Source organism: Balaenoptera physalus (assembly GCF_965194825.1).
Source record: "Balaenoptera physalus genome assembly, chromosome: 17".
Taxonomy (NCBI): domain Eukaryota; kingdom Metazoa; phylum Chordata; class Mammalia; order Artiodactyla; family Balaenopteridae; genus Balaenoptera; species Balaenoptera physalus.
In genome coordinates this window covers 28913764-28940218 of record NC_138895.1, presented here as the reverse complement: position 1 = coordinate 28940218, position 26455 = coordinate 28913764, and the positions used below count along the sequence as shown (strand labels likewise).

Sequence of the window (26455 nt, the reverse complement as noted above, 5' to 3'; positions counted from 1 at the left end):
GTTTATCTCCTAATTATATTACTTTTCACACATGTAAGAATATATAAGTAGTGTTATGTAGTTCATAATTGTGTACTTCCTAAAATCATCACAGAATATATAAGTAGTGTTATGTAGTTCATAATTGTGTACTTCCTAAAATCATCACAATATTCTTGAGAAAATGACACAAAAAATTAAAAAGGAAATATAATGTTACAATGTCTTACCTGTAAATTTGTCGTTGTTTCCTGTTTCAATTTAGAAACTTCTGCAAGTTTTGTTTTTTGTTCCTTCACCATACTGGTTAGATCTTTAATTAAAGAGGAAGATTCATTTTCTTTTCGTTGAGCCCAAACAAGAGCATGCTTGCTCTTCGCTAATTCAGTTGCAACATTTTCAAAACCATCTTTAACCTATATTTCAAAATTGCATTATAAATAGCAGTTCTGCAAATATTTAGAAAATATCTGTTTCTGGAAACAGCTTACTTCTTTCATTTTTAGAATCAGAATAAAATTCACAGATAATTGGCTTTGCAGGCTAGCCAGGCCGTATGTGTTTGTGTTTTAAGTCCTCAACCCTGCTATTATAACATAAAAGCAGCCACAGATACTATGTAAACAAGTGAGCACGACTCTGTTCTAATAAAACTTCATTTATCGAGCCCGGAGAGTTTAGTTTGCCAATCCCTGCTCTATAGTAATAGAGAATTCAGGGTTCCTAATTCCTATTCGTGCTCTCTTTACTTGACCATTTATAACCTCACTTAGCTTTGGCAACAGCACTGAAGATTAGCTATTATTTAGGTGAAGAAATAAGGCTCTAAGAATTTAAGTAATTTGGTTAAGATCATATAGCCAACATGCAAATAGAGCTAGAATTCTAAAACGTAGTCCTCTTATCAAACCATATCTTGTTGATTCTGTTTTCAATAAAAAGCTAGACGCCAATTCTTACATCTTTGAATCTTCTGGCTTCAACAGTTAAAGCAATACGGAATTCATTTTCTAAATCCATATACTGTTGGTTTAATGCATCAATTTTGTCTTGGTATTCTTTTATAACTTGTTCATGTTTTCTCTCTTCTTTAGCAATTTCTTTAGCTAAGGCTTCCTGGAACTCAGCTTCACTAAAAAACTCCCTTGTTTCAAGGTCTTTCCTGGAATGAAAAACAAATGAAAATCACAGGATGCTGTTTATCTGGAAAGAAAAACTTTAAAGGTCTCTAAATAGTTATTAAATGTTCTATATTCCCTATTGTTAAAGATCAGCTCCTCACTTTCAAACACAGAAAACTGGGGATAGGATGGTAGATACAGAAAGAATATGAGTTTTGATTGCGCATTCAGTGGTGACAGGGATAAGAGGAGTATGCCAAATCTTAACTTCACTGAGATAGTTCAGAATCATTTTACGGTTTCTAAAATTCTTTGGGTGCATTCACAGAAGTCAGGTTCTATCTCACTGCATCTTCTACTTTGGTTGAGTCTTTGACATACAATAAATACAGTCTGACTGGTCCTGGTGGTTGGTTAATTGAAAACAACAGTTATGTGTGAAACTTCACCAATCTTTTAATATAGGGCCAGTTTTTTAATTTAAATGTGAATTCATTCTTCAGAGTTCTCCATTATTTTTCTTGAATAAATCAAACTCATAAAACAAAACCCATTATTTCTGGTTTTGGTTTCTTTAAACTAAAACAAGTTAAAAGATATCTGAAAGGAAAATTAAGTGCCAATTTTTAGATTTTTGTGATTATTTGCCCCCCAATCTTTTATAGTTGTCTTGACCACACATATGATGACAATTTTCCCCAGAGCATCAAAATTTAATTTATATATTAAAACTTAATTTACACAAGGACAAAACCAAAACAGGCCTGAGAACAAACACAATTAACTCATGGCAATCATTCAACTGGTAGTAAGCAGATAACTAGCTGAATGTGCTTAAATTACTGTGGACTCTAAAAAGCAGGTGTTGGCAAACTACAGCCCATGGACCAAATCTGGCCTGCTGCCCTTCTTGTGGGGAAGTAAACTTTTACTGAAACACAGCCACGCCCATTCACTTATGTGATGTGCTGTCTATGGTTACTTTTGTGGTACAAAGAGAGAGCTAGGCATGACCTGAAAAGCCTAGAGTATTGATATTTTCTATCTGGACCTTCACAGAGAAAGTTTGTTGAAACCTGCTTCAAAGGGATAAAGAATACTGATAATTTAACAAGTAGTTACTTGGAAGTCAATTAAAACAGCTTTCTCTGTATTACAATGATCAATTTTTAGTTGGGCTTAGAGAAATGGAAAATGAGCTTCATTGCTATAAGGCCATACCTCAACCTCAATAAAGTTACTGATTTGTTTTTAAGCTACTAGTTCTAACTCTAAGACTGATTCTAAAGCATACATACATAAACATGTCATTCTCCATGAGCTAACTGTGCCAGACTTTACCACTGCTCAATCACTGTCTAGTCTTGGCGGGGGCAGGGGGGAAAACCAAATAACTTTTTCCTATTTTTAAATGTCCATATTTTCCTAAAATATACATATTTTATTTACCTGTGTTCTTGTTCTTTCAATGCAAGAAGTTCATGAAGTTGTTGCACCTGTTCCTTTTCTTGATGAAGAGAAGTTCTAAGTAAGTTTATTTCTCTATCAGCAGCTGCGGCTTTGAGTTCCACCTCTTGGATAAGTTGCATCTGAGTAAAATACACACCATTACAGTATTTAGATAATAATCTCCTCTGCTTCTATTTTAATGTCAGTTCCCCAAAGACAAGTGCCTTCTAAATAACAGGACCTAGTGACTAAGTTGACTTTCAAAATTTATTAAATAATGCTATGGTCACGTGAAGTGTAGTCTTAGAAGCATCAAACACATTAACATTAACTCTTATTTCACCACAGACTTTATTGAAAATTTCCATTCAAAAGGCATGAAAATTAAAAGTCTCCAAGCACCCCAAGGAGACATTTAAAAACTGGCTCTTAAACACAAGCCTAACAACCTGCAGCATTTCCACCAACTCTGCTTTGTGAATGCTGGCAGCCCTAATTGAAGAAATGATTCCATAGGTTAAATTACTGGTACATTTAAACTAATTTTTGCATTCAGCCTAACATCTTTTATGTTTACTATATAATGACATAATTTGTTTCAGGACAGAAGCTCTGAATGTGTTAATTCATGGGACTGATAGAGTAAAATAGAGAAATACCTGTGCTGCTTGCTGTTGCCCTTTTTGCCTCTCCTTTTTTGCTAATGCTTTTTCCAGGGTTCTTAAGTGTCTAACGTGATCCTCTTGTTGATCTCTTGCTTTAATTAATTCAATAGTTAGTTTTTTAATTTCATTTTGAAGTCTGTGAACCATAATTTCGAGTTGTAGTTTGGAATTTCTCTCTTTAAAAATAATTTCCTTTAGCCTAAAGCATAAATCAAATGTTGCTTTAAGTATATTACACATATAGAAGGATAAAAACTGTACTAAACATTAAAAGTTACAGTAGAGAGGAAGATTTGAAGTATGTTCCAAATTCTCCTTAGATAAAAAATAGTTGAAAAACAGTATGCCTTTCGCCCATCCCTGAAACTAGCATTGGGCCAAGAGGAAAAACATTTTACATAAATTAATGAAACTCTATCTAAGAAGATGTGGTACATATACACAGTGGAATATTACTCAGCCATAAAAAGGAATGATATAGTGCCATTTACAGAAACGTGGACAGACCCAGAGATTGTCATACAGAGTGAACTTAAGTCAGAAAGAGAAAAACAAATATCGTATAATATCGCTTATATGTGGAATCTAGAAAAATGGTACAGGTGAACTTATTGGCAAAGCAGAAATAGTCACAGATGTAGAGAACAAACTTACGGTTACCAAGGGGGGTGGGGTGGGACAAATTGGGAGACTGGGATTTATATATATATACCACTATGTATAAAACAGATAACTAATGAGAACCTACTGTTTAGCACAGGGAACTCTACTCAATGATCTGTGGTGACCTAAATGGGAAGGAAACCTAAAAAAGAGTGGGTATATGTCTATGTATAACTGATTGACTTTGCTGCACAGCAGAAACTAACACAACCTTGTAAAGCAACTATACTCCAATAAAAATTAAAAAAAAATACAAAGCTGTAGTAACTAAAACAGTATGGCACTGGCACAAGAACAGACACATTGACCAATGGAACAGAATAGAAAATCTAGAAATAAACACACACATATATGGTCAACTAATTTTCAACAAAGCCCCTAAGAATACATAGCGGAGAAAGGACAGTCTCTTCAATAAATGGTATGGGGAAAACTGGATATCTACATGAAAAAAAATGAAATTGGGTCTTATCTTACACCATACACAAAAATCAACACAAACTGGGTTAAGAACATAGACATAAGACCTGAAACCATAAAACTCCTGGAAGAAAACATAGAAGGAAACTCCATGATATTGATCTTGGCAATGATTTTTCCATGGGGACACCAAAAGCATGAACAAGAAAAGCAAAAATAAACAAGTAGGACTACATCAAAATAAAAAGTTTCTGCACAGCAAAGGAAACAATCAAGAAACTAAAGAGGCAACCTGACAAATGGGAAAAAATATTTGCAAACCATATATATGATAATGGGATAATATCCAAAATATGTAAAGAATTCATACAACGCAAAAGCAGAGAAACCACAAATAAACCAATTTTAAAATGGGCAAAACTCCCAAATAGACATTTCTCCAAAAATACGCAAATGGCCAAAAAGTATATAAAAACATGTTCAATGCCACTATTCATCAAGAAAATGCAAATCAAAACCACAGTGAGGTATCACCTCACACCTGTTAGGATGGCTATTATCCAAAAGTCAGAATATAACAAGTCTTAGTGAGGATATGGAGAAAAGGGAGGCCTTATACACTGTTGGTGAGAATTTAAACTGGTGCAGCCATTATGGAAAATAGCATGGAGGTTCTTCAAAAAATTAAAAATAGAACTACCATAAAAGTGGGATCCAGCAATCCCAATTCTGGGTATATATCCAAAGGAAATGAAACCAGTATCTCAAAGAGATACCTGCATTCCCATCTACATTGCAGCATTATTTGCAGTACCGAGATATGGAATCAACCTAAATGTCTATTAATGGATGAATGGATTAAAAGGTTATAAATAAGTAAATAAATGCCACATCAGTCAGCCTAATAAAGAATGAAATCTGGCCATTTGTGACAAAATGGATGAACGTGGAGGAGATTATGCTAAGTGAAATAAATGGTGATATCACTTATATGTGGAATCTAAAAAAAGTTGAACTCATGGGACTTCCCTGGTGGTCTAGTGGGTAAAACTCCACACTCCCAATGCAGAGGGCCCAGGTTCGATCCCTGGTTGGGGAACTAGATCCTGCAAGCATGCCACAACTAAGAGTGTGCATGCCGCAACTAAAGATCCTGTGTGCCGCAACTAAGACCTGGTGCAGCCAAAATAAATAAATAAATATTAAAAAAAAAAAGTTGAACTCATAGAAACAGAGAGTAGAATGGTGGCTACCAAGGGTCAGGAGTGGGGGGAATGTTGGCCAAAGGGTACAAGCTTTCAGTGATAAGATGAGTAAGTTCCAGAGACCTAATGTACAACATGGTGACTAAAGTTAAAAGTAATGCATTGTATACTTGAAGTTTTCTAAGCAAGTAGATATTAAGTATTCTCAACACACAAAAAAACAACTATATGAGGTGAAGGATATATTAATTGGCTTGACTGTGGTAATGATTTCACAATGTATAACAAAACATCACATTGTACATCTTAAATATATACAATTTTTATTTGTCAATTATACCTCAACAAAGCTGAAAAATAAAATATTGAGATTGAGAAAAAAAATAAATTAATGAAACTTTATCTTATGTGAACTTTACTATTCAACAGCAAAACTACAAAACACCTTATTTTTTCAGGCATTGTGCTAGATGTAGGCTTAAAAGCAAGCAAGATGAATAAGATACAGCCTGGTCTTCAAGGAGCTTAATATTTAGCAGAGGGGACACAGATGCATTTATAAAGCTACAGGAGAGAAGCAATATCTGAACAGATACCTGGAAGTCAACTCTGAGTTCCCTGTATCTTCCCCAGACACTAAGTACTATATCCTAGTACTATACTACCTCTGTGTTACTTAGAGCCTTTTGACTAAAAACTCTTAACCAGTTTCAGTAAGAAAGGAGAATTTATTGACCCACATAACCAATTCAGAGGCTGGGGTGGCACTATTCCAAGGGACAGCTGAAACCAAGGATATGAATACCATCAGGTCTCTCTCTCTGATTCCCTCAGGCTGGTTTCAGTTTTTCCTATGGCAGGCTTCTTTGTAACATATGCCAGGGAGATGGGGAAGGCTATAAACATCTCTGACAGCAGTGAGAACCAAACAGAAAAGGTTACCTTTCTCTAGCTCAACTTAGAACTGAGCTCTGGGAAAGGCTCTGGTTAGTCCAATTTGGTTCATATGCCCACTCCATGCAGTGGTCACTGTGGCCATGTGGGCTAAGGCATATATTTACCCAGCCTGGGTCAGGGGCTCACCTCTTAACCAATATTATAGCAGAGAGGCAGTTCATGACAGAACAGCAGTCGAGTGTTTGAAAAGGGGACAACGAATAGCAAACGCATAGCCTCATGAAGGAATTTCTGAGCTAGGCAGCCACTCCAGTGCGTACCTACTATAATTGCCAAGCCATAATTGAGAAAAATCCCTATACTCATCAGCCTCTATACTATAGTCATTTCTCCAATTCTTGTCCTCTTGCCTTTGAGAGTCGTCTCCAAACTGGTCTTCCTTTGTTCACTCTCTCAACTCTAGTTTGGTATGTTATATGAAAGAATATTGGACTTTATTCTGTGGACCATATGGTGGAAGGGGCAGAGAAGCTACCGATCAGTAAAATTAGAGAAATCCTCTAAAGCAAGAGATAAGGGCCTAAACTGATGCAACCGTTTGGGGATAGAGAGGAGATAGTTCAACACCTTTTAAGCAGAATGAAGACGGTATCAATACCAACTGGTTATGAAGTTTGAGAAAGAGAAAGGAAGCAAAAAAAATCATTCTGAAATTTCTAGCTTTGGTGGCTGACTGTATGGAACACCATTTATTAGAACAAAGAATACAGAATAAGGGAGCAGGAAAAAGTCAACCTAAGGACATGTTGATCTTAAGACACTTATAAGCAATGTAGACAAGAAACTTTTAGTAGATGATTAGATGAACAATTTGTTAATCAAGGAGGCCTATAAAACAGATAAAGATTTGGGAGCTTACTGGTTAGGTACTGAAAGCATAGTAGAGAAGATTCACTTTTTGAGATAATATATACTCACAGCATGGTACCTAGATGCTAGACCCTGTCTTAGGTATGAGGAAAACAGAGTCCCTACCAAGTCACATAAGGGAATATGAAGATTGGTGAGGACCTAATCCCCAAAAAACATTTGGGGTATAGATGAAAAAAGAATCAGAAAAGATTGAAGATGAATTTTCAAGAGAACAACAAATATGTAACACGGGAAACATGGCACAACAGCAGAGAGGTTAAAGAAGTATAAAGATGAGGTGTGTCCAAAGCTTTCCAATTAAAATAGAATTTGGCTAGCAACCCCAGACATAACTTTCTCTAATATTCCACTAGATAATACCTACAAAACAGAATAAAACAAAAATTCATACACATATGACGCTAAACAAGAGAAAACACAGTGCCAAAATCAGGGAGGAATTTCAACAATAAGGCAAATGGAACTAAATTAAAATAATAACAGCTCTTAGAACACTCAGGCTTTGCCTTGTATCTTTCTGGATTAAAAAAAAAAAAAAAAGGGAAGATATATCCTCTCTTTCATTGTCTGACTGTGACTCATTGAGTCACACAGTCTCTATAAATCTATCATTAAACTATGTTGGCTACCTAAGCACCTACTGCAAACAAAAGTGCTGTTTCTTCTGAGGTGGTCAGAGGACAGTTATTTTATCCATTCTGTTCCTTTACCCCTGTCCAGCACTGTCTTGTATAAGGCAAGTAATTGGTGGGTAGTGGTGGTTTGGCTAGTAATAGCACAAAGCATCATAGCTTGAGTAATTACAGAGGTTTTCATGGAACACGTTCAGTATAGTAGTTTTCCTTATATTCCATAAGTACAAAGAATCAGAGAATCAGGTAGTGAGGGGTAGAAAATACCACATCAGTACCACACAACTTTACTAGTTAAATGCTTAAAAGAACCTGGGAATTGGGCTGAGAGCTGTGTACGTCAACTTACTAATGAATGAAGATTGTAGAAAGGGAATTATCTACTGTATAAGCAGCTAAGAAATGGAACCAAGAGCAACTTCCTAAGCCCTATTTGTTGGCAAATACCAAGTCTAGAAACCCAGTGCTCATTCAAGGAGAAGAAGAGACAAAAATTGAAAGGAACCCCATGGAAAAAATCTTATAACCTTTTAAGGAAAAGCATAACTTTCAAAGTAATTGCCTATAGGAAACAGAAGAAAAAAGTTATTGTTATTTCAGAAAACCATTTGGTATTCTCACATATTGGAATAAGACAATCCTGTATTACATAATTTACTACAGAAAAAAAGAGATGAAACGGGAAATGGAATAAGATGGAATAAAGACATTAGAATTAAGAAACTTGGGTTATCTGGTACTGAAGCCCATTGTTGAGAAGAATATGCAACACAGAGACTGATTATGACCCAGAAAGCCTAAAGAAAAAGTGTGCAAAGCCCCATCCTTTACAGAAAAAGCCTGCCAAACCCAGCTCTACACTCTTCCTGTTTTTTACTTATAATACTTTTTTTTATTGATCTGACATCTCCCAGCTTGAGGGCTCAAATATCCTGAATCCTTTGTTAATGTAAAAAACTGACAAAGCTGTAAATCTTTAAATAAAATTAGTTCAAACTAAAACCACATACATAGTTTTTTTATCATACTACAGCTAGTTTGAACTAAGGCATTCCAGTTCCAAGTTCAGCATTCTTTGTGCTATGAGATAACTTATGGTTTACAGACTTTCCCCTTACCTATCTGTAGTAAGAAGAGCCAGGCTATGAATATCTTTTTTTTCATTTGCATGTTTATGCAGTTCATCAATATAATCCATAAGTTTCTTTTCAGTTTGTTCAGCTTTCCATCTCTTCTCTCTCTCTTGGTCTAGTTCCTCAACAAGTGCCTGAAAGAAAACAATATTGTTATGTGAACTTGGAAAAGTTACCTAACCTCTCACTGCCTCAATTTTCTCATTTATAATGTGGGAATAAGAGCATCTAATTCAAAGGGCTGTGGTGAGAATTAACCAAAAGAATGGAAGTAAAGCATGCAGAACGTGTCTGGCACAAAATAGCCACTCAATAAATGTTAGCTGCTATTATTATTGTCATAATGATTTTTATTATTTTCTAAATATTAAGGCCTTTATACCTGAGAATAAGGGGACAAAACCAATAGCATGAAAGGTGTGAAATGTTTCAAAAAGTAATCATACTATTGGAAGAATAGTGCACATTACAATCATAAGTATAACCAGTTGTTCACGGTAAAATAAGGGCAAGTTAATAAAAAATATAAAATAAATCAATGTGTGCTAAAGATTCTTAACAACATGTGAATGATTAAGGAAAATATTGAAGAATTTAAAAATTCTTGAATGTCTCTTAATCTGGAATCCATGGGTCCAAAACTGGGTTTCAGGAGAGCCCATGAATACCCTGAAATTATATACAACATTTTATGAGTTTCTCTAAGGAAGTTTCTCTGCAAAAACCCATAGATTTCCTTAGATATTTAAAGGAGTCTGAGACTCATAAGTTAGGAACCATTGCTTTAGGAAGAATTCAAAAATTCAGACATGTTTTCTCCTCCAAAGCATACAACAAAATGATTTCACTGAAATGTGATCTTAAATAAATGTGTAATTTCCATTCCTTTAAAAATTACAAAAATAGTAACATTACACAAAATCTGGAAATCAGGAAGGGGAAAATAACCCAACCGCAAACCCCAATAAAATTACACGAAATATTTTTTTGCTCATAAAAACATGCATAATTTTTCTGGGACTAACTTTGAATATAAAACTAAGATTATTCATATCCAATTTTTCTTAATCTCTTAAATCATACCCGGTAAGTGGCATTTTCTGAGCTACCGTTGTTTACTTTAATTATTTCAGTCTTCTGCTTTTCTGATTCTTCTAATATATTATTGTTCACTAAAGATGATCTTACGTGTAATTCTTTAAAGAAAGGTTGTTTCATTTTACGATTACAACTGCAAAGAAAAAACCACAAAAAATAACTCAAAGAAATGTATAATACTTATTACTATTTTTTACAACTTAGGTAATGACAATCCAGCATAAGGAAAGAGAGCCTTTTATATAAATTTATATGAAAGTGCTGACTAAATCTGAGGCTGCAAGGCTGAAAAGTCAAATCTTTTGACATTAGAATAGTAAAAAAATATGACCATGAGATAGCTTTAAGAAAGAAGCCAGCAATATTAACTTCTGTGTGCCTTATCTGAATTTATAGAACTAAAAGAAGTACCTTATAAAAGCACTGTTGTTTTTACTGTGGTGCTTAATAGTTTGAATAGTTTTGGAATAATATGGGATTTTTGATCTTCGAGGAATTTTTCTATTGCATTCTTTTCTGTTTCCACAGTCACTTTCAGAAGTCACATCTGTGTCTCTTTTTGGTCTGAGATCTTTCTCAGGAACATTATCTATTAAAGAATTAGAAGTCTAGAATAAAAAAACCAAAGTGTTTAAAAAGTTCAATTCAGTATAAAAGAACATAATTTGACATTTTCTAAAATGTTATAACTTTTTACAAGATTAAAGATTTATAAACTAGGTATGTTTGGAATTAAAGACAAGATTCAACTTCTGGTATGGACAAGTAAGCTCCTATGAGGTTGATGCTCTCAAGATAACAATTACAAACCAGGGAAAAATACAAAGAAAACAACAACAAACAAACACTACTTGGAATCCTGGAAAGTGAACAAAAGTAGTCTTATTCTAGAGGAGTGTTGACACCTGGAAATATGACCAGAATGGATTGTTTCTGCTTTATGGCTTTTATCCTAAGAAAACAGCACAATCGGCACTACGTAGGGAGTCTTAAAACTCAGGTGGGAAACCCACAAACTTTTGGGTCTGAAGAATCTGAGGATAGTATGGAATAGACTGCAAGAAGCCCAGCAAAGGATTTGGAGGCCTATAGCAGCATCTAGATTCTCCACAAAGTAACATTCACACTGTCCAGGACAAAATCCAAAATTACTCACAATAGGGAGAACCAGGAAAATATGACCTATTCTCAAGAGCAATGACAATCAATGGAGACCTGAGAGGACCTAAATGTTCAAATAAGCAGAGAAGAACTTTACAACAGTGATCATAAGTATGCTCAATGATATAAAAAATGCTTATCATGAATGAAAAGGAAATTCAGCAGAGAAGTAAAAATTATTTAAAAAAATGGAAATTTTACAACTGAAAAATACAATGTCTAAAGTAAAAATTGAGTGGCTGGACTAATACAGAACGAGGTGATAAAAGAAAGAATACGTAAACTTGAAGATAGTTCAGTGGACTTATTCAATATGAAGAATACAGAGAAAAAAAGTTGATAAAACAGACAGAGCATCAGGGGATTGTGGGACACATCAAAAGGTCTAAATGGAATTTGAAAAAAGAGAAAAGAGAGAATGGGACAGAGAAATATTTGAAGCAATGATGTCCAAAAATTCCAAAATTGAGTAAAAACATAAATTTACATTGCATAATGATAAAAGAGTCACTTAAATAGGAAGAAAAATTAGTCGTAAATGTGTATGTGCTTAGTAAGAGAGCTTAAAAATATGGCAAGCATATGTTGAGAGAATTAAAGGAAGAAGTAGACAAATCCACAATCATAGTTGAAGAATCTAATATCTCACATGCAACTGATAGAACTAGACAATAAACATCAGTAAAATTAAAACTGTAGCTTATCAAAAGACCCTTAAGGAAATGAATATGCAACCCACAGATTGGGAGAAAATATATTTGACAAAACATTAGTATTCAAGATATAAAATGAATTCCTATAACCCAGTAATAGACTAATCACTCAATAAAAATATGGGCAAAATTTCTGAACACTGCACAAAAGATTCAATAAGTACATGAAAAAGTGCTTAACATCACTGATCATTAGTGAAATGCAAATTAAAGTCACAATGAATACCAGTATACACCCACTAGAATGGCTAAAATAAAATCAATGCTAACACCAAACACTGGTGAGGATATGGAACGACTGGAACAGTCAGTTATACATTGTTGGTGGGAATAAAATGGAACAATCACCTTAGGAAAGCTCTGGCAGTTTCTCATATAACTAAACAAACACCTACCCTATAATCTAGAAATTCTAGTTCTAGCTATTTACTGAAGAGAAATGAAGACCTAAGTTCACAAAAAGACTTGTACTGTAATGTTCATAGCATTTTATCCACAAACCTGGAAAGAACCCAGTGGCATATCAAGAGGGATAATGGAAAAATAAACTGTGGTATACTCATACAACGGAATACCACGCAGCAATAAAAACAAACTACTGATACACATAATAATGGACTGATTTCAAGGTTATTCTGAGTGAAAGAGGCCTTACACAAAAGAGTATATATACTGTATGATTCCACTTATATTAGGTTCTGGAAGGAGTATTAAATAATCTATGGTCAAAAAAAATGAGAAAAGTGATGGTGAGGGTGGGGAGTGCAGGAGAGGAATGCCTGTGAGCAGCAGCATGAGGGAACATTTTAGGACAGTGATGCTTACCTTCATAAAAGTTTGGGTAACAGGCCTATGTACTGTCAATTCAGGGAATACACACATCTCTATTTTACATCAAAAGTAAAAAAAAAAAAAAAAAAAAGTAAAAGTAAAAAAACTGTAAAAATATACTGAACTATAATGATATGATACGCAGGCTTAAGTATTTAGGGGGAGGTATACTGATACGTGTGATTCACTTTAAAATGTGTCATAAAATAAGATAGTTTGATAAATGAGTAGATGGATAGACATATGATGAAATAAGTATAGTAAAATGTTGATGGTGGAATCTAGTTGGTGGGTATACTGCTAATTCACTAAGAAATTCTCTTAAATTTGCTCGAAGTTTTAAAATGTTCATAATAAAACGGTGGGGGAAAAATGAAAACTTAAAGACAAAACAGCCTTTCACAGAGACAATTCTCAAAATCAGTGTAACAATTATAAGTCCAGTAATTAAGAAGAATAACTATCATTATATTATAGCACATTTTCAGTAACTTTATGACTTCACTTATAATTTAAGTGTATATATCAACTGAAATTCAAATTGTATGTTTACCCTTTATACCAAGTAAGTTAGCAAACAATAAGTCCTTCTCCTAAACATTTTTTATATGCATAGCAACAAATCATCCTTTTTCCCCCAGAGAGCTAGACTCCTATTCTTATTTATAAAGTAGGAAGAATTATCACTAACTGCATAAGAAGCATGACAGTGGAAAGAATACCAGATTGGATATCAGGACATTTGGGTTTGAAGTTCAACTCTGCCTCACTAAAATAAACGACTCTTAAATAAACTGAGTTTCTTTTCTATAAAACAAGAACAACGATATATTAATCCCTATCTACTTGATTGAGTTACTGTGAGAATGAAATGAGGATGGCATAAGAGAAGCTGAAAAGTTCACTTCAAATTTAGGTTATTAAGCTTAAATCTAAGTTCTGACATTGAGAAAGAAGAGTGAGCCATTCTAAGATGGAAGATGAAACCTGAAGAGATGAAGAGCCTAGTATCTCAGTAATATATCAATGATGTCAAAGAATGCATCTGCCAGCATTCTTGTCCCAGTTCTACTACAATCTACCTCTGTGGCCCAAATTGAAATCTCTAGGGATTTTTGGCACACAGAATCCTTATAGTCTTATTCACGCACCCACCTAAGGTAGACCTCATGTTTATCAAGCATTGCTAATGTTATAGCTAAGACAATAGTTCAGGATTATTAAAAACCCATTGAACCATAATCATTCCATAAGCATTTTCCACTACCCACCATTTTCAGAAAAAATTTAAATATTAAAATTCAACTACAAATTTCTAGGTCAAACTGACTTTTGACTAATAGCCTTTCAGGCCTATCCCACAGTCTTTCTCCCCCATGTCCAGGTAGGGGATAAAGGAAAAATCCATTTCATTCTGGGAGGTGTAGTGTTTAAGGAAACAACTGTCAGTATAGATCAGAGCAAGAATGCTAGAGAGAAGGTTGGAGACTCAAATAGTAGAAAATTCTAGGAATTACAGATCATCCACATAGTTCAAAGATTTCTAAAAACCAGAGAACCAGTAGCAGGCGTAAAAAAGGATTAGTATTTCAAGAAAGCAGAGGTTATTTGGTAAGGGTCTGCTGCAAACAGAATTGAAGCAGGAATTATATAAAATAACTTGCCATTTAGCTATAGGTTATAGAAGTGGTTTTGACCATGAAACAACTAAGAGAAAGTAGAGGCCAAAAGTAGCTCATGTATCCTCTATGTTAATAAGCACTGAATCCAAAGAGTTCTATTTACTTGAAATAAAAGGTGGGTGGGTGGAAATAATGTGAAGGACAGCAGAACAACAAAGGAATTACATAATGAAGATTTGAAGGAGGACATTAAGGAAAATGAGTGAAAAAAGTATGTTTTTTCTACCGCTACTACAATAGAATCCTATTTTAAAGAAAAAAAAATAAACATACACACCAATGCAATAAATATAGATTGTTTCTGGTGGGTCAGCTTGTATGCAATTTTATTGCACATTTTCTTACTATTTTTTTCTTCAACAAACACATTGCTTAGAAAAGTAGGAAAAATATTTACTTCATTGAGAAGCTGTAAAATTTGGTCATCTAATTTCTGAAGTTTCATCTCATTCTGAAAATCACTTTCATTATTAACTTTCTCTGGCTCAGAAGAAGGACACACAGATATAAAGGATGCCAAACCAGTATCTGCTGGTGTACTTGCAAAGTGATCCAAGGGAGCTACTTCATCGATAGGTGGTGTTACCACTGGCATACTGTCAATGATCTATGACACAGAAACAAACCAAAATCCTTTAAATTTACATTTATTTATTAATTAAAATTTGAAGATATCTTCTTATTAGAAAAAAAAAACTGTACTATACCTCATCTTCACTTATATTTAGGGGAGAGTCAGAAGAAACTAAATTATCCAAAAGACCTTCAAAGCACTGTAGGCGTGATGAGTTTATTTCTGCCATATTTACTGGTTCACCAAATATGTTCTTACAATCTAGGATTCTAAGCTGTGGCAAAGTCTGGAGCATAACTGCTCTGTACCCTTGGAAACAAATCATTCAAAATGAAAACTCAAGCATAGAAAGAAAGGTTAATTATTTCTAGAACAAAGTAAATTTATCAGCTACCAGATATATCACCTGAATGATAAAATTAGTCCTGGAATGCAACTAATAAACGTGTAATAAAAAACTACTTAGTTCTTCTCCAGTACATAATCATTAAATACAAAACAAACAAAACACTACCCCCCCCCAATCCCTCCCAAACAACCCTCCTGATGAAAGTCAGAAAGTTAAAATATCATCATTTCTGGATCTATCTTTCATAAAATTGCTGTAAAGCTATAAATGCATGAAACCAGTGGCAATTTATTCCAGACAGAAAGCCAAACATATCTCTTGTTTATTTGTAATATGATTAGTATAGATGTAAATCAGGATGATGAGAATAACAATCAGAGAAGCAAGAATTTTGCTAGTGAGGCCTAAGCATTAACAAACTTAAACATTCCTGCTTTCTCCTCTTAAATTCCATATAACTAGGATTAAAACAATCAATCAAGTATTTAAGAATATGTTTATTTTCCCTAATTACATATGAGAAGTCTGGCAAATTAACATTAATTTGGTGTTTAGGCTAATAGAAACACTTCAATTTTGATAAATTTTAAAACCAAGTAAAATAAAGTGGTTGGAAGAACTACAAAAGAAAGAAGTCTGGCAAATTCATGTTAGAAATTTTGAGGAAAGAAAAGTAATTTCAGTAATAATTCTGGGGGGAGGGCAACTGTGTTCAGAGAAATACCTCATCTAGGAAAGAAAATGAAAAACAAAGGTTCAGACTATAGGAACTAGAGGTTCTTGAGACGAGATTATTAGGAAAAAAAATCCAACTTGTGGGTCAGTAAATTAAAGTTGTCTTAGGAATAAGGTTTTTTTTCTAAGAAAAGGGTTTCCCCCCAAAATGGAAATCTGCTCTGATTTTTAGGGAGACTCTATCATTATATGGGCTTAGGAAAATAGTGGATCTCAAATCTAATACACTCTTCTGCAAAGTAAAATTATCAAAATAGGTTTCCATTCTGGCAAAAGCCTTCTCATAGCTGCATATTAATGAGAACACAGCCTCTGCAGCCAACTTCTACCCAAACACATCTTTAGAATGTATATTCATATTCTACGTTTGTATCTTATTGTTGGGTTAAGCAATTTGAGATAAGTGAGTTCTAGAAATGGCAGTCTGGTCTGCTTTATCTTTGCCAACCTCAATGATTTTGAATTAGGTCAAATGGCATTTCAGCAGCATCGTCTATATATCTTGTATCTTAATAAGTTTAAGCTCATATTAAGTTTAAGCTTTCTTCTTAAAAAAGTCATTTACTTGTTAATAATTTAACACATTCACATGGTATAAAATTCAAAAGGTACTCAGTAAAAAGTTTTCCTAACATTTCCTGATTCCCAGATGCCCTTTTCTCATTTCCTCATCCCTACCTACCTAATACTGAAGTTAGCCACTATTATCAGTTTTTTGTGTATCCTTCTAGATATTTTATATATATATACTCAGCAAACACACACACACACACACACACACGTGTTATCCTTTGCACACAAATGGGAGCGTACTATACACAATGTTTCGCAACTTGCTTTTCTTTCTCTTAACAGTAGTATATCTTGGAGATAACTGCTTATCAGTAGCTAAAGAGATTCTATATTCTTTTTTATGGCTGCTTAGTATTATACTATAAGAATATATCATAAGCACAATTTAATTTTGAGGCATTCACTTATCAAATATAAAACTGTCTAAAGAGAATTACTTATCTCCTCAGCTTGTATTCCTCTTTTAACAGCAATTTAGTTTGTCTTAATAAAATAATTTATTTGCAATTATACTTTTCCAAATACATAATAAAAAGTTGCAAAGCTTAAGACAAATTCAAGGAGGTCATAAATACAAGTTGCAGGAAATAAAAGAGCTCTGAAAATCAACTGTTACAAAAAGTATTAAATTAATCGATCATACCTGGTAAATGACAGACAGGATTATCTTCTCCATTTTTCTCCAAAATAAGATTAGTCAAGAAGTGCAATCCTACTGTACACTGAAGTAGGTGATGGATACTATCTATACAATTACTATGTAGGTCAATATATCTAAGTTTATGTTTAATTCCATGAAGGGGCATCAAACCTGCAACAGGAAAAAAAATTTTTTGATGTCACAACAGTAATTTTTCTAACAGCTAACTAAAAATAATTTTTATATAAGTTGTATTTCAAGAGGCAAAGGAGTAGCATTAATAAGACCCTTCTGTAAACAGCTATATCTAATGAACAGGGTATCAGCAAAGTCAATTGTTGTTTTGAAGAAACAAAGGTTTGGCATCGCTTTGAGGCCTTAGCCCAGGGGTACCTGGGCTCTGTTTAAACAAAACAAATGAGCCTCCCCAGGCCCATGTACTTTTTTTTTTTTTTTTTAAACATCTTTATTGGAGTATAATTGCTTTACAATGGTGCGTTAGTTTCTGCTTTATAACAAAGTGAATCAGTTATACATATACATATGTTCCCATATCTCTTCCCTCTTGCATCTCCCTCCCTCCCACCCTCCCTATCCCACCCCTCTAGGTGGTCACAAAGCACAGAGTTGATCTCCCTGTGCTATGCGGTTGCTTCCCACTAGCTATCTATTTTACGGGCCCATGTACTTTTATGAGAATAAGAATAAAGCAATGGCTTTAGGCTCTCAATCAACACATTATTTTAAATTAGGAGACATAAGCTAACACTCCAATTTCATTGGTTTGAGCATAAAATAAATATAAATAGCACCCATTTGATTTAGCTCCCTGGTAACATTTCTTGCATGAGATTATCTAGAGCATGGTAATGTTAGAAACTAGGTTTGTAGCAGAGGCTGCTGGTTCCTGGCACATCTCCCTGGCCAGCCTGACTTCAGCTGCAGCTGTGGTGGACAGGGGCCATGCCTCAGAATTTTCTTCAAAATGGAGCTTGTTGAGCAAGAGTTTAGCTCAGAAGTGTGAAGGAGTTAACACCTCCAGGAACCCCTCAACAAAAGGAGAATCATCCATGGCTGAATGCCCTAGCCTTCCTTCTTTTGGAAGGGCCATTCTGAGATACACTCTACACTATTCAGATGAAGGTCTTATTTTTCAATTTTGCCTAGTTTAGTACTCTCCATGTATAAATGCAACTTTACTCACCTTTTTTTTTTTTTTTTTCCCCTTCAATTTCTTCAACCTGACTGGAATACTCTTCTCTCCTCAATGAGCTTTATCATATCTGGCTAACTTCTACTCATCTGTTTTACAGGGTTGCCTCTTTTATTTTCTTCATAGTCCTCATCACTAACTTCTGTTCATCTGTCACACCCTCAGAAAAGTCTCTGACCACTCACTACAGGATCAGATTTCCTGTCAAGCATTCTTATGAGTACTCAGCATTTCTTCTTAATTTACCATCACGTTTCTAAATTCCTGGTCCATGTTACTGGTTCTTTCTCTTATGTTGCAGTTTCATGTCCCTTTTATGTTTTGATTTTAAAGTGCCCCAGGGCGCATTCCTGGTCGCCCCCTTCTCTATTCATACACTCTCCAGAATCTCCTATAGTGTCAAGGCAACAAACACCACTGATGTGCCAAACCTGCAACACCACCCCTGATGCCCTACCCCAAACCCACAGGTCACACACATACACACACATATATCTAATAGGGCTCTCGAATTTAAGATAGGATCCTTCATTCTTACCCCTTCATCTCTAAACCTGTTCCTCCTCCAGTCTTCCCCATGTCAGGAAATAGTACCATCATCCACCCGTTACTACAAAGAAAACTCTTAATTATCTTTGATTCCTTTTCCCTTCATCTCCTCATCTCAATCCATCAGCAAGTTCTATGAACTCCACATGCAAAACATAATGTATGTACTCCTCTATATTGTTTCCATCCTAGTCCAAGTCTCCATCATCTCTCATCCAGACCACTGGAATAGCTTCTTGTCACCTGACTTTCACCCCTGTCCTACTGAAGTCCATTCTTCACCTACTCAGCAGCCAAAGTGATCCTTTAAACAGATGTATTGAGTCACTTACTTGTTTAAAGCCTTCCAATGGTTTCCTATTGTACTTAGAATAATATGCAAACTTTTTACCCTGCTTATGAAGCTGTACGTGATCTCACTTTTGCCTGTTTTGTTATCTCTTTTCTTAGCACATTAATCCCTCATTTGCTATGCTCTAGCCACAGCAGCCTTCTTTCTGCCTTTATCATGGCAAGCTTGATCACGCCCTAGTGTTTTTGCATGTTCTTAATTGTATGAACTGTCATTATTTACTTACTGAAGTGTTTCTGAACATATAAAATATTATCATTCTAAGAATTATCTATTAGAACTTAATAGGTTTGCAGAAAATATATACAGTAGAGTTTGATGTGCTTTAACAAACATATACGGTTACGTAACCCCTACAATGGAGATACAGAACATTTTCATCACCCAAATCACTGTGTCCCTATGTAAATCAATCTTCTCTCCTCATCTTCAACCCCTGGTAACTAATGATCTCATTTCTGCCCCTGTATCTTTGGCTTTGTCAGAATATCGTATACATGGAATCATACAGTGTAATCTTTTGTGTCTGGCTCCTTTCACTTAGCATAATTCTTTTTAGATTTATCTATGTTGCTGCATATATCAATAGTTCATTCCTTTTTATTGCCAAGTAGTATTCCATCCTGTGGATGTATCACAATTTGTTTATCCATTTACCAGGTAATAGACAAATGGGTGGTTTCTAGTTTTTGGAGATTATGAATAATCATATAAACATGATTATATTAAAAAGTGATATAATCATATTAACATTCATGTACAGGTCTTTGATTAGACATGTTTTCATTTTTCTTAGGTAAACAACTAGAAGTAGAAATGCATGATTATATGCTAAGTATTTGTTTAACGTTATAAGAAACCTTCAAACTGTTTTCCAAAGTAGCTTTACTATTTTGAATTTTACCAGCGATGTATGCAAGTTCTAGTTGCTCCACAATCTCACCAGCGGTTTGTATTTTAAGTTTTTAAAAGTATATCTATTCTCGGAGGTATGAAGTGGATCTCATTATGATTTTAATTTGCATTTCCTTAATTACTAAGGATGCTAAACATTTTTTTTATCATGGGCTTGTTCGCAACTTGGATATCCTCTTGGAGAAGGGTCTGCTCAAATCTTTTGCTTATTTTTTTGGGGGGCTTTGACATGATCTCATTTATTTGTTTTACTTCCCCACTACAATGTAAACCTTGTGATAAGAACTTTATCTATTTGTTGTTGTTATTTTTTCATCACTAAAGAAGTAAATGAATGAACTATATTATCCAAAATTCACATATTTCAGTTAAGGAAATTGCATCCAAAGAACAATATACTTTGCTCAGCATCACACAGCAGAGACAGAGCTACAGTTAATACTCAATTCTAATACTTTCACATTTTGGGGGAAAAAGATTTTTAAAAATTAAAATACTGTTGCTACCTTGGTTAAGGGTAGGGACTAGGTCATTGTATTTTATTTTTTTGTGTACTAAGTACCTGGCGTAGGGTCGTATTTTTCTAGCAGGGGAGAAAAACAAACAAATGAATAAGACTGTTTCAAATATTGATAAGGATTATGAAGATAATTAGAGAAATTCTGCTAGTTCTGACAGATAATTTTAAAAATTATCATAAAACTCCGTTCATTTTATCAGTGTATCACTTTAATCAATTAAAAGATTAACAATTTTTAACCTTCTTATATATGGTAAAGTCAAAAAGAAAATAAAAAAAAAATCCTGGGACTTCCCTGGTGGTCCAGTGGTAAAGAGTCCACCTTCCAATGCAGGGGATGCGGGTTCGATCCCTGGTCAGGGAACTAAGATCTCACATGCTGCGGGGCAACTAAGCTCGTGTGCCACAACTACTGAGCTTGCGCGCCTCAACTAGAGAGCCCGCATGTCGCAAACTGCAGAGCCCATGAGCTTTGGAACCTGCGTGCCACAACTATGGAGCCCACGTGCCACAGCTAGAGAAGAAAAACCTGCACGCCACAGCTAGAGAGAAGCCCACACACCACAACAGAAGATCCCGCATGCCTCAATTAAGACCTGACACAGCCAAAAAAATAAATTAAATAAATAAATAATAATAAATCTTTAAAAGAAAAAAAAACCTTGATTGTTAATTTGCTATAGCCTTTGGAATGCTATATACCTACACTGTCCAATACGGTAGCACTAGCCACATGTGGCTTTTTAAATTTAAATAAAAATTTAATTAAAATTAAATAAAATTACAAATTCAGTTCCTCAGTGTACTAGCCACATTTCAAGGGCTCAAAGGCCATATCTGTCTACTGACTGCCGTACCAGATAGCACAGATACAGAATATTTTCATCACTGTAAAAAGTTCTGCTGGAACTATTCCTCTCTACATAATAGTATATTAATTATCTAAGATTAAAACATTATTCTCCCAAAGTAGGTTCTTTCTAACCAAGTTTTTTCTGTTACTGATTACTCTGGTTTTTATTCCTAGTTTTTTATCCAGCTGTAGCTTTAGCACCAACAAAAACCAAATATGACTGAGAAACACCCTCTAGATAAGATTTTTGGTCAAAAATTGGATTATTCAGTTCTTCAATATGCATAGCTCAGTCTAACTCATTATACGTGGCAAATACTCAGCATTATAGAAAACATAAGCATATCTACTTACCACTAAGATCATTTATGTGGTTATAAGATAAATTCAGTCTAGTCAGATTAGTTAGTGCTTCAAGTCCTAAAATAAAATAAAGCCATTATAAGATTCAAATAATCAATTAATTAGAGTTATATGGTATTACAATACTATTTCAGACTGCTCTGAAGCAAATCTACAGTCTGATAACAGTGAAATCAATTCTGTTGGTATTTTACAAAATAATTTTTTAAAAATTGATAATTTTTCCAGAAGAAAACTTTTTATATAGAGTTTTAGGGTCAGTTTTGAAAAGTTTATGGTAATACTTATCCCATTCTTTTGGGAAGAAGATGAAAAATGGACTTAAATCAGCTCCCCTATGCAAAGTATTAGATGAAAATCACTTACAAACCTTCTATTCTTGTGATCAAATTGCAGGACAAGTTTAAAGTACGTAGTTTTGTCAGTGTGTTTAGCCCTTCAATTTGACTTATTTGATTAGATGACAGATCTAAATGTTGTAAATTCCAAATGTGATCAATGGCTTTGATCTTCGTGATGTTATTGCAATGAAGATTGATGGCATGAAGGGCTGAATCTAAGGATAACTCTGATATGCTACAAAGGAAAATATATATTATCAAAAACAAGTAAAAAATGGATTAAAAATCATGACCAAATAACTAAAATTAACCAAACAGCATGTAGATAGTAAGTATGTGCTCTATTCATTCTATAATAAAATTCTTCCTACTTGTGGTAGCCTTGAAATGTCTCATAAGGTACAGTGCTTCTTACAACTAACCAGTATTTTGGACCATTATCAAGAGAGGCAAGGGATACCGGGCATTTCTAGCTTTTATATGCAAACAAAGTCATCAGCACTGAGTGAAAGCAGTTATTCGTAAAGTCAGTTCCTAGAATCATAACACCCCAAGATCAATTTTGCTGTGTTACTTGAGTAAATGAATTACCACCCCCAGATCAAATCTGCACTCTACCACTTTTGCTGTGTTACTTGAGTAAATGAATTACCTGTTTCCTCTGCCCATTTAATCCTCAGAACAACTCCAAGCAGTAGGTATCAAAGGATGCCACGGTTTACAGAAATTAAATAACTTGTCCAAATTCTTGTAGCTATTACCAAATTGAGCCAGTATAAATACAGATCTGGCACTAGAGTTTACAATCTTATTCTCTTCACTGTCTGCTATGACTGTTTAACCCAGAATGTAGTTGATTTCAAAATAAACCACTAGTTATTGCTATTCGTAGTGCAACAGTCCCTGTCCTCCCTTGCTGAAATTTGGAAAGCATCTCCTCTAAATGGAACTCATCTCTTCATGCTGTCAACTACTGCCATTTTTAACTGGAACCTCTTCTGAAGATAGGAGTTCCAGGGATATAAACTACAGTGCACATAATTCAGAGATGCTTGAACTGGGACACACAATGTCATTGGCATCTGTTCTATGTTCTATAGCAGCTATAGTAAAGCTGTAGGAAATCTAGTAGCAGGAAAATGAGAAGTTTAGCAGTCAGGGAGTAAAGGGAAAACAAGGAATTCAAGTTTGCTTCCAAATTTGCATTAAGAATCTCAAATTTAAAATTAAAACACGAAAAGTATGAATATGACATAAGGTCATTCAACTTATCCTTTAGTCTTCAGACTGAAGCACATAAGAACCCCTGGCAGAAAATGATAAAGCATTTCTAAATTTCAAACTAGCAATCTCTAAATGTGACTGTTTTAAATATTTTCCAATTATCTTGCTTCTGTCATTTACTGAGCTATTATTTAGTGCCAGACTTTATGCTGTTAACACATGCTCTTAATGACAGCCATCTATTTTCTGAAGCATTTCGGTTTCTGGAAATTGGTACTGTGCATATAATATAGTATAGTCGAAAAAGCAGACAGTGAAATTAGATAGAAATGGTTTTGAATTCAAACTTAATCCAGCTGCATGATGTTAGGAAAATTATAAAGATCCTCTGAATCTCAGATCTGTCCCTCATAAAATTACTACCTTGCAGAATTGTTGTGAAGATTTGTGATAATATATGTAACATGGATACACAAATGGCATTCAGTAAATGGCAGCTATTATTAAATATAAATATAAATATTCTTTTGAAAAACACCTTCCTGGGGCTTTCTGGCAAATTTTAGATCAGGATCCAGAACAAGTTGCTTTAATTATCAGCAAGGTGCACAGAGAGAGCAGGCAACAAAGGAACAGTGTGTGGAAAGGCACAGAGAAGCCTACTATGGAACTGCCCGCATGTAGCTTAGTGTGGCTAATCACAGGGTGTAACCGGAGAAAGGTTAAGAGGTAAGACTGAAAAGGCAGAGAGGGACCAATCAGCAACGCAGAACCAAGAGCCTAGTATCGTGAACAAATTTGGACTGCATGAAAGAGGAAAGCGGTGAACTAAATATGTTATGTTTAGTATTTTCAAGAAGTATAACAGTATGTGTATCACAGGGCTCTGCAAAGTAGAAATTAGACCAGGAGCTAAGAGAATCAAGGCAAAACCAATGAAGAGCAGCAAACTCTTGCTTTACGGTTGCCAGAGATACTACTTTGCCACTTTCTGTCAAAGAGAAAGAGCAAAGAAGAGAGGACAGAACCCGCGAAGACCAACAATTACAGGGCAAGCAAAGAAATAATTGCCAGTAAAGAAAGGAGAACCAGCGAAGAAGGGAGGATGGTCAAACGCCGGCAGGGAACCAGGACGTGGGGCAGTTTCCAGGGTGCTCATTAGTCCCTGGAGGAAAGGAAAGGGGGCTCGTTGGATTTGGATCTGGCACTTCAGCAGCGCAGTTGTGGCGGAGAACGGCGGGCGACAGCCAGACGCCTTTGTGTGCGGTCTCCGTAAAGCTGCCCCGCGCCTCCGTTCCACCGACACCGCCCGCTGCCCACGGCCCCTGCCGTGCGGTCTCCGGTAAAGCTGCCCTTTACCTCCGCAGGCCTTTGTCCATGAAGCACAGATCCCCGCAGCTGCTCTCGCCGTCCTCATTCTCGACTTCCGCCTCCAGCGGCGCCTCCATGGCACCGGCGACGCGGAGCTGGGTCTTAACCCGCGCCCAGCGCTGGGTCGGAAAGGCCGGAATACGCCTCCCGGGTGCGCGGAAGTCCAGCCCTAGGGGGCGGCCGAGGACCCTCCCTCCAACCGACAGCCGGCACTTTCCCGCCCCGACGGTGTCACAAAGCCAGAAGCCTGAGCTTCCCCAACGAGGGCTTCCCTCCCTTTTACGGTATCTACGGCGCGACTCCCGAGCCTTGCCGTAAAGCGAAACATTTTGCCTGGCCTTTGGTGGTTGGGGAAGGAATGGGTCTTACCTTTGTGGCTCTTCTGTATGATTTTTGCATTGTAAGCGACTGACTTCTGAAGGCGATTTCACAGCAGTTTGTTTTTACAGACCTATAGTCTTACACACCTATAAGTTGTTCCCCCAGGTTATTGCGTCTACTGGATGCCTTACTTGTGCCAGTCACCTCCCTATGCAGTGAGGAATAAGATGAAGCCCATTCTTGTTCCTGGAAGCATTCATAGTTCAGTGGAGGAAGGAGACTTGCTGTGCAGCAGGGCCAGTGCTAGGAATAGCACAGAAGCATTTAAGCCAACTGTATATTCCTGTGGGTAGTGGGAATGTTTTATAAAAGGAAGTCATTAGTAGATGACTGATCAGAGTCTTGCTAGCTCACAGTGTGTTCTGGACAGAATGGCATTCCAGGTAGGAAAACAATACCCAAATAAGGTGCAAGAACCCTCCTGGTTACATTGCTTTCTGCGTCAAGGGAATATTATTATTATTTTTTTAAATCTGGTTACTCTTTTTTTTTAAATTAATTAATTAATTTATTTATCGCTGTGTTGGGTCTTCGTTTCTGTGCGAGGGCTTTCTCTAGTTGCGGCAAGTGGGGGCCACTCTTCATCACAGTGCGCGGGCCTTTCATTATCGCGGCCTCTCTTGTTGCGGAGCACAGGCTCCAGATGCGCAGGCTCAGTAATTGTGGCTCACGGGCCTAGTTGCTCCACGGCATGTGGGATCCTCCCAGACCAGGGCTTGAACCCGTGTCCCCTGCATTGGCAGGCAGACTCTCAACCACTGCGCCACCAGGGAAGCCCAAGGGAATATTTTTAAATGGAGACAAAATGTTTATCTCAACCCTGGACCAGTCACTATCCTAAACTAAAATCTTCCGTGGTTCCCCATTGGTGACGGAAGAAATTTTCACATACTGAGGCATGGGGAAGTCATTCTGGCTTA

At 35.8% G+C, this 26455-nt stretch overlaps 1 protein-coding gene across 5 annotated transcripts in view; it reads right to left on the bottom strand.

Annotated features, from left to right (window-relative positions):
- LRRCC1 (leucine rich repeat and coiled-coil centrosomal protein 1) overlaps positions 1–25995 on the bottom strand; it is a 36160-nt gene extending 10165 nt beyond the window's left edge. The window contains exons 1-13 of one of the 5 annotated variants that reach the window (XM_082433925.1): positions 25143–25995; positions 22589–22794; positions 22210–22275; positions 17457–17624; positions 15290–15465; positions 14980–15189; positions 10607–10803; positions 10181–10328; positions 9083–9231; positions 3209–3413; positions 2550–2689; positions 940–1141; positions 210–395 (exon numbers count right to left, since the gene is read on the bottom strand). In XM_082433925.1, the coding sequence (XP_082290051.1) occupies positions 210–395; positions 940–1141; positions 2550–2689; positions 3209–3413; positions 9083–9231; positions 10181–10328; positions 10607–10803; positions 14980–15189; positions 15290–15465; positions 17457–17624; positions 22210–22275; positions 22589–22794; positions 25143–25231 (2142 nt within the window). In that variant the 5' untranslated portion in view covers positions 25232–25995. Of the gene's footprint in view, positions 1–209; positions 396–939; positions 1142–2549; positions 2690–3208; positions 3414–9082; positions 9232–10180; positions 10329–10606; positions 10804–14979; positions 15190–15289; positions 15466–17456; positions 17625–22209; positions 22276–22588; positions 22795–25142 lie in introns of those variants that run through there. The other 4 variants (XM_082433926.1, XM_082433927.1, XM_082433928.1 and 1 more) reach the window with 4 other exon arrangements.
- Between the last annotated feature and the right edge of the window lie 460 nt (positions 25996–26455).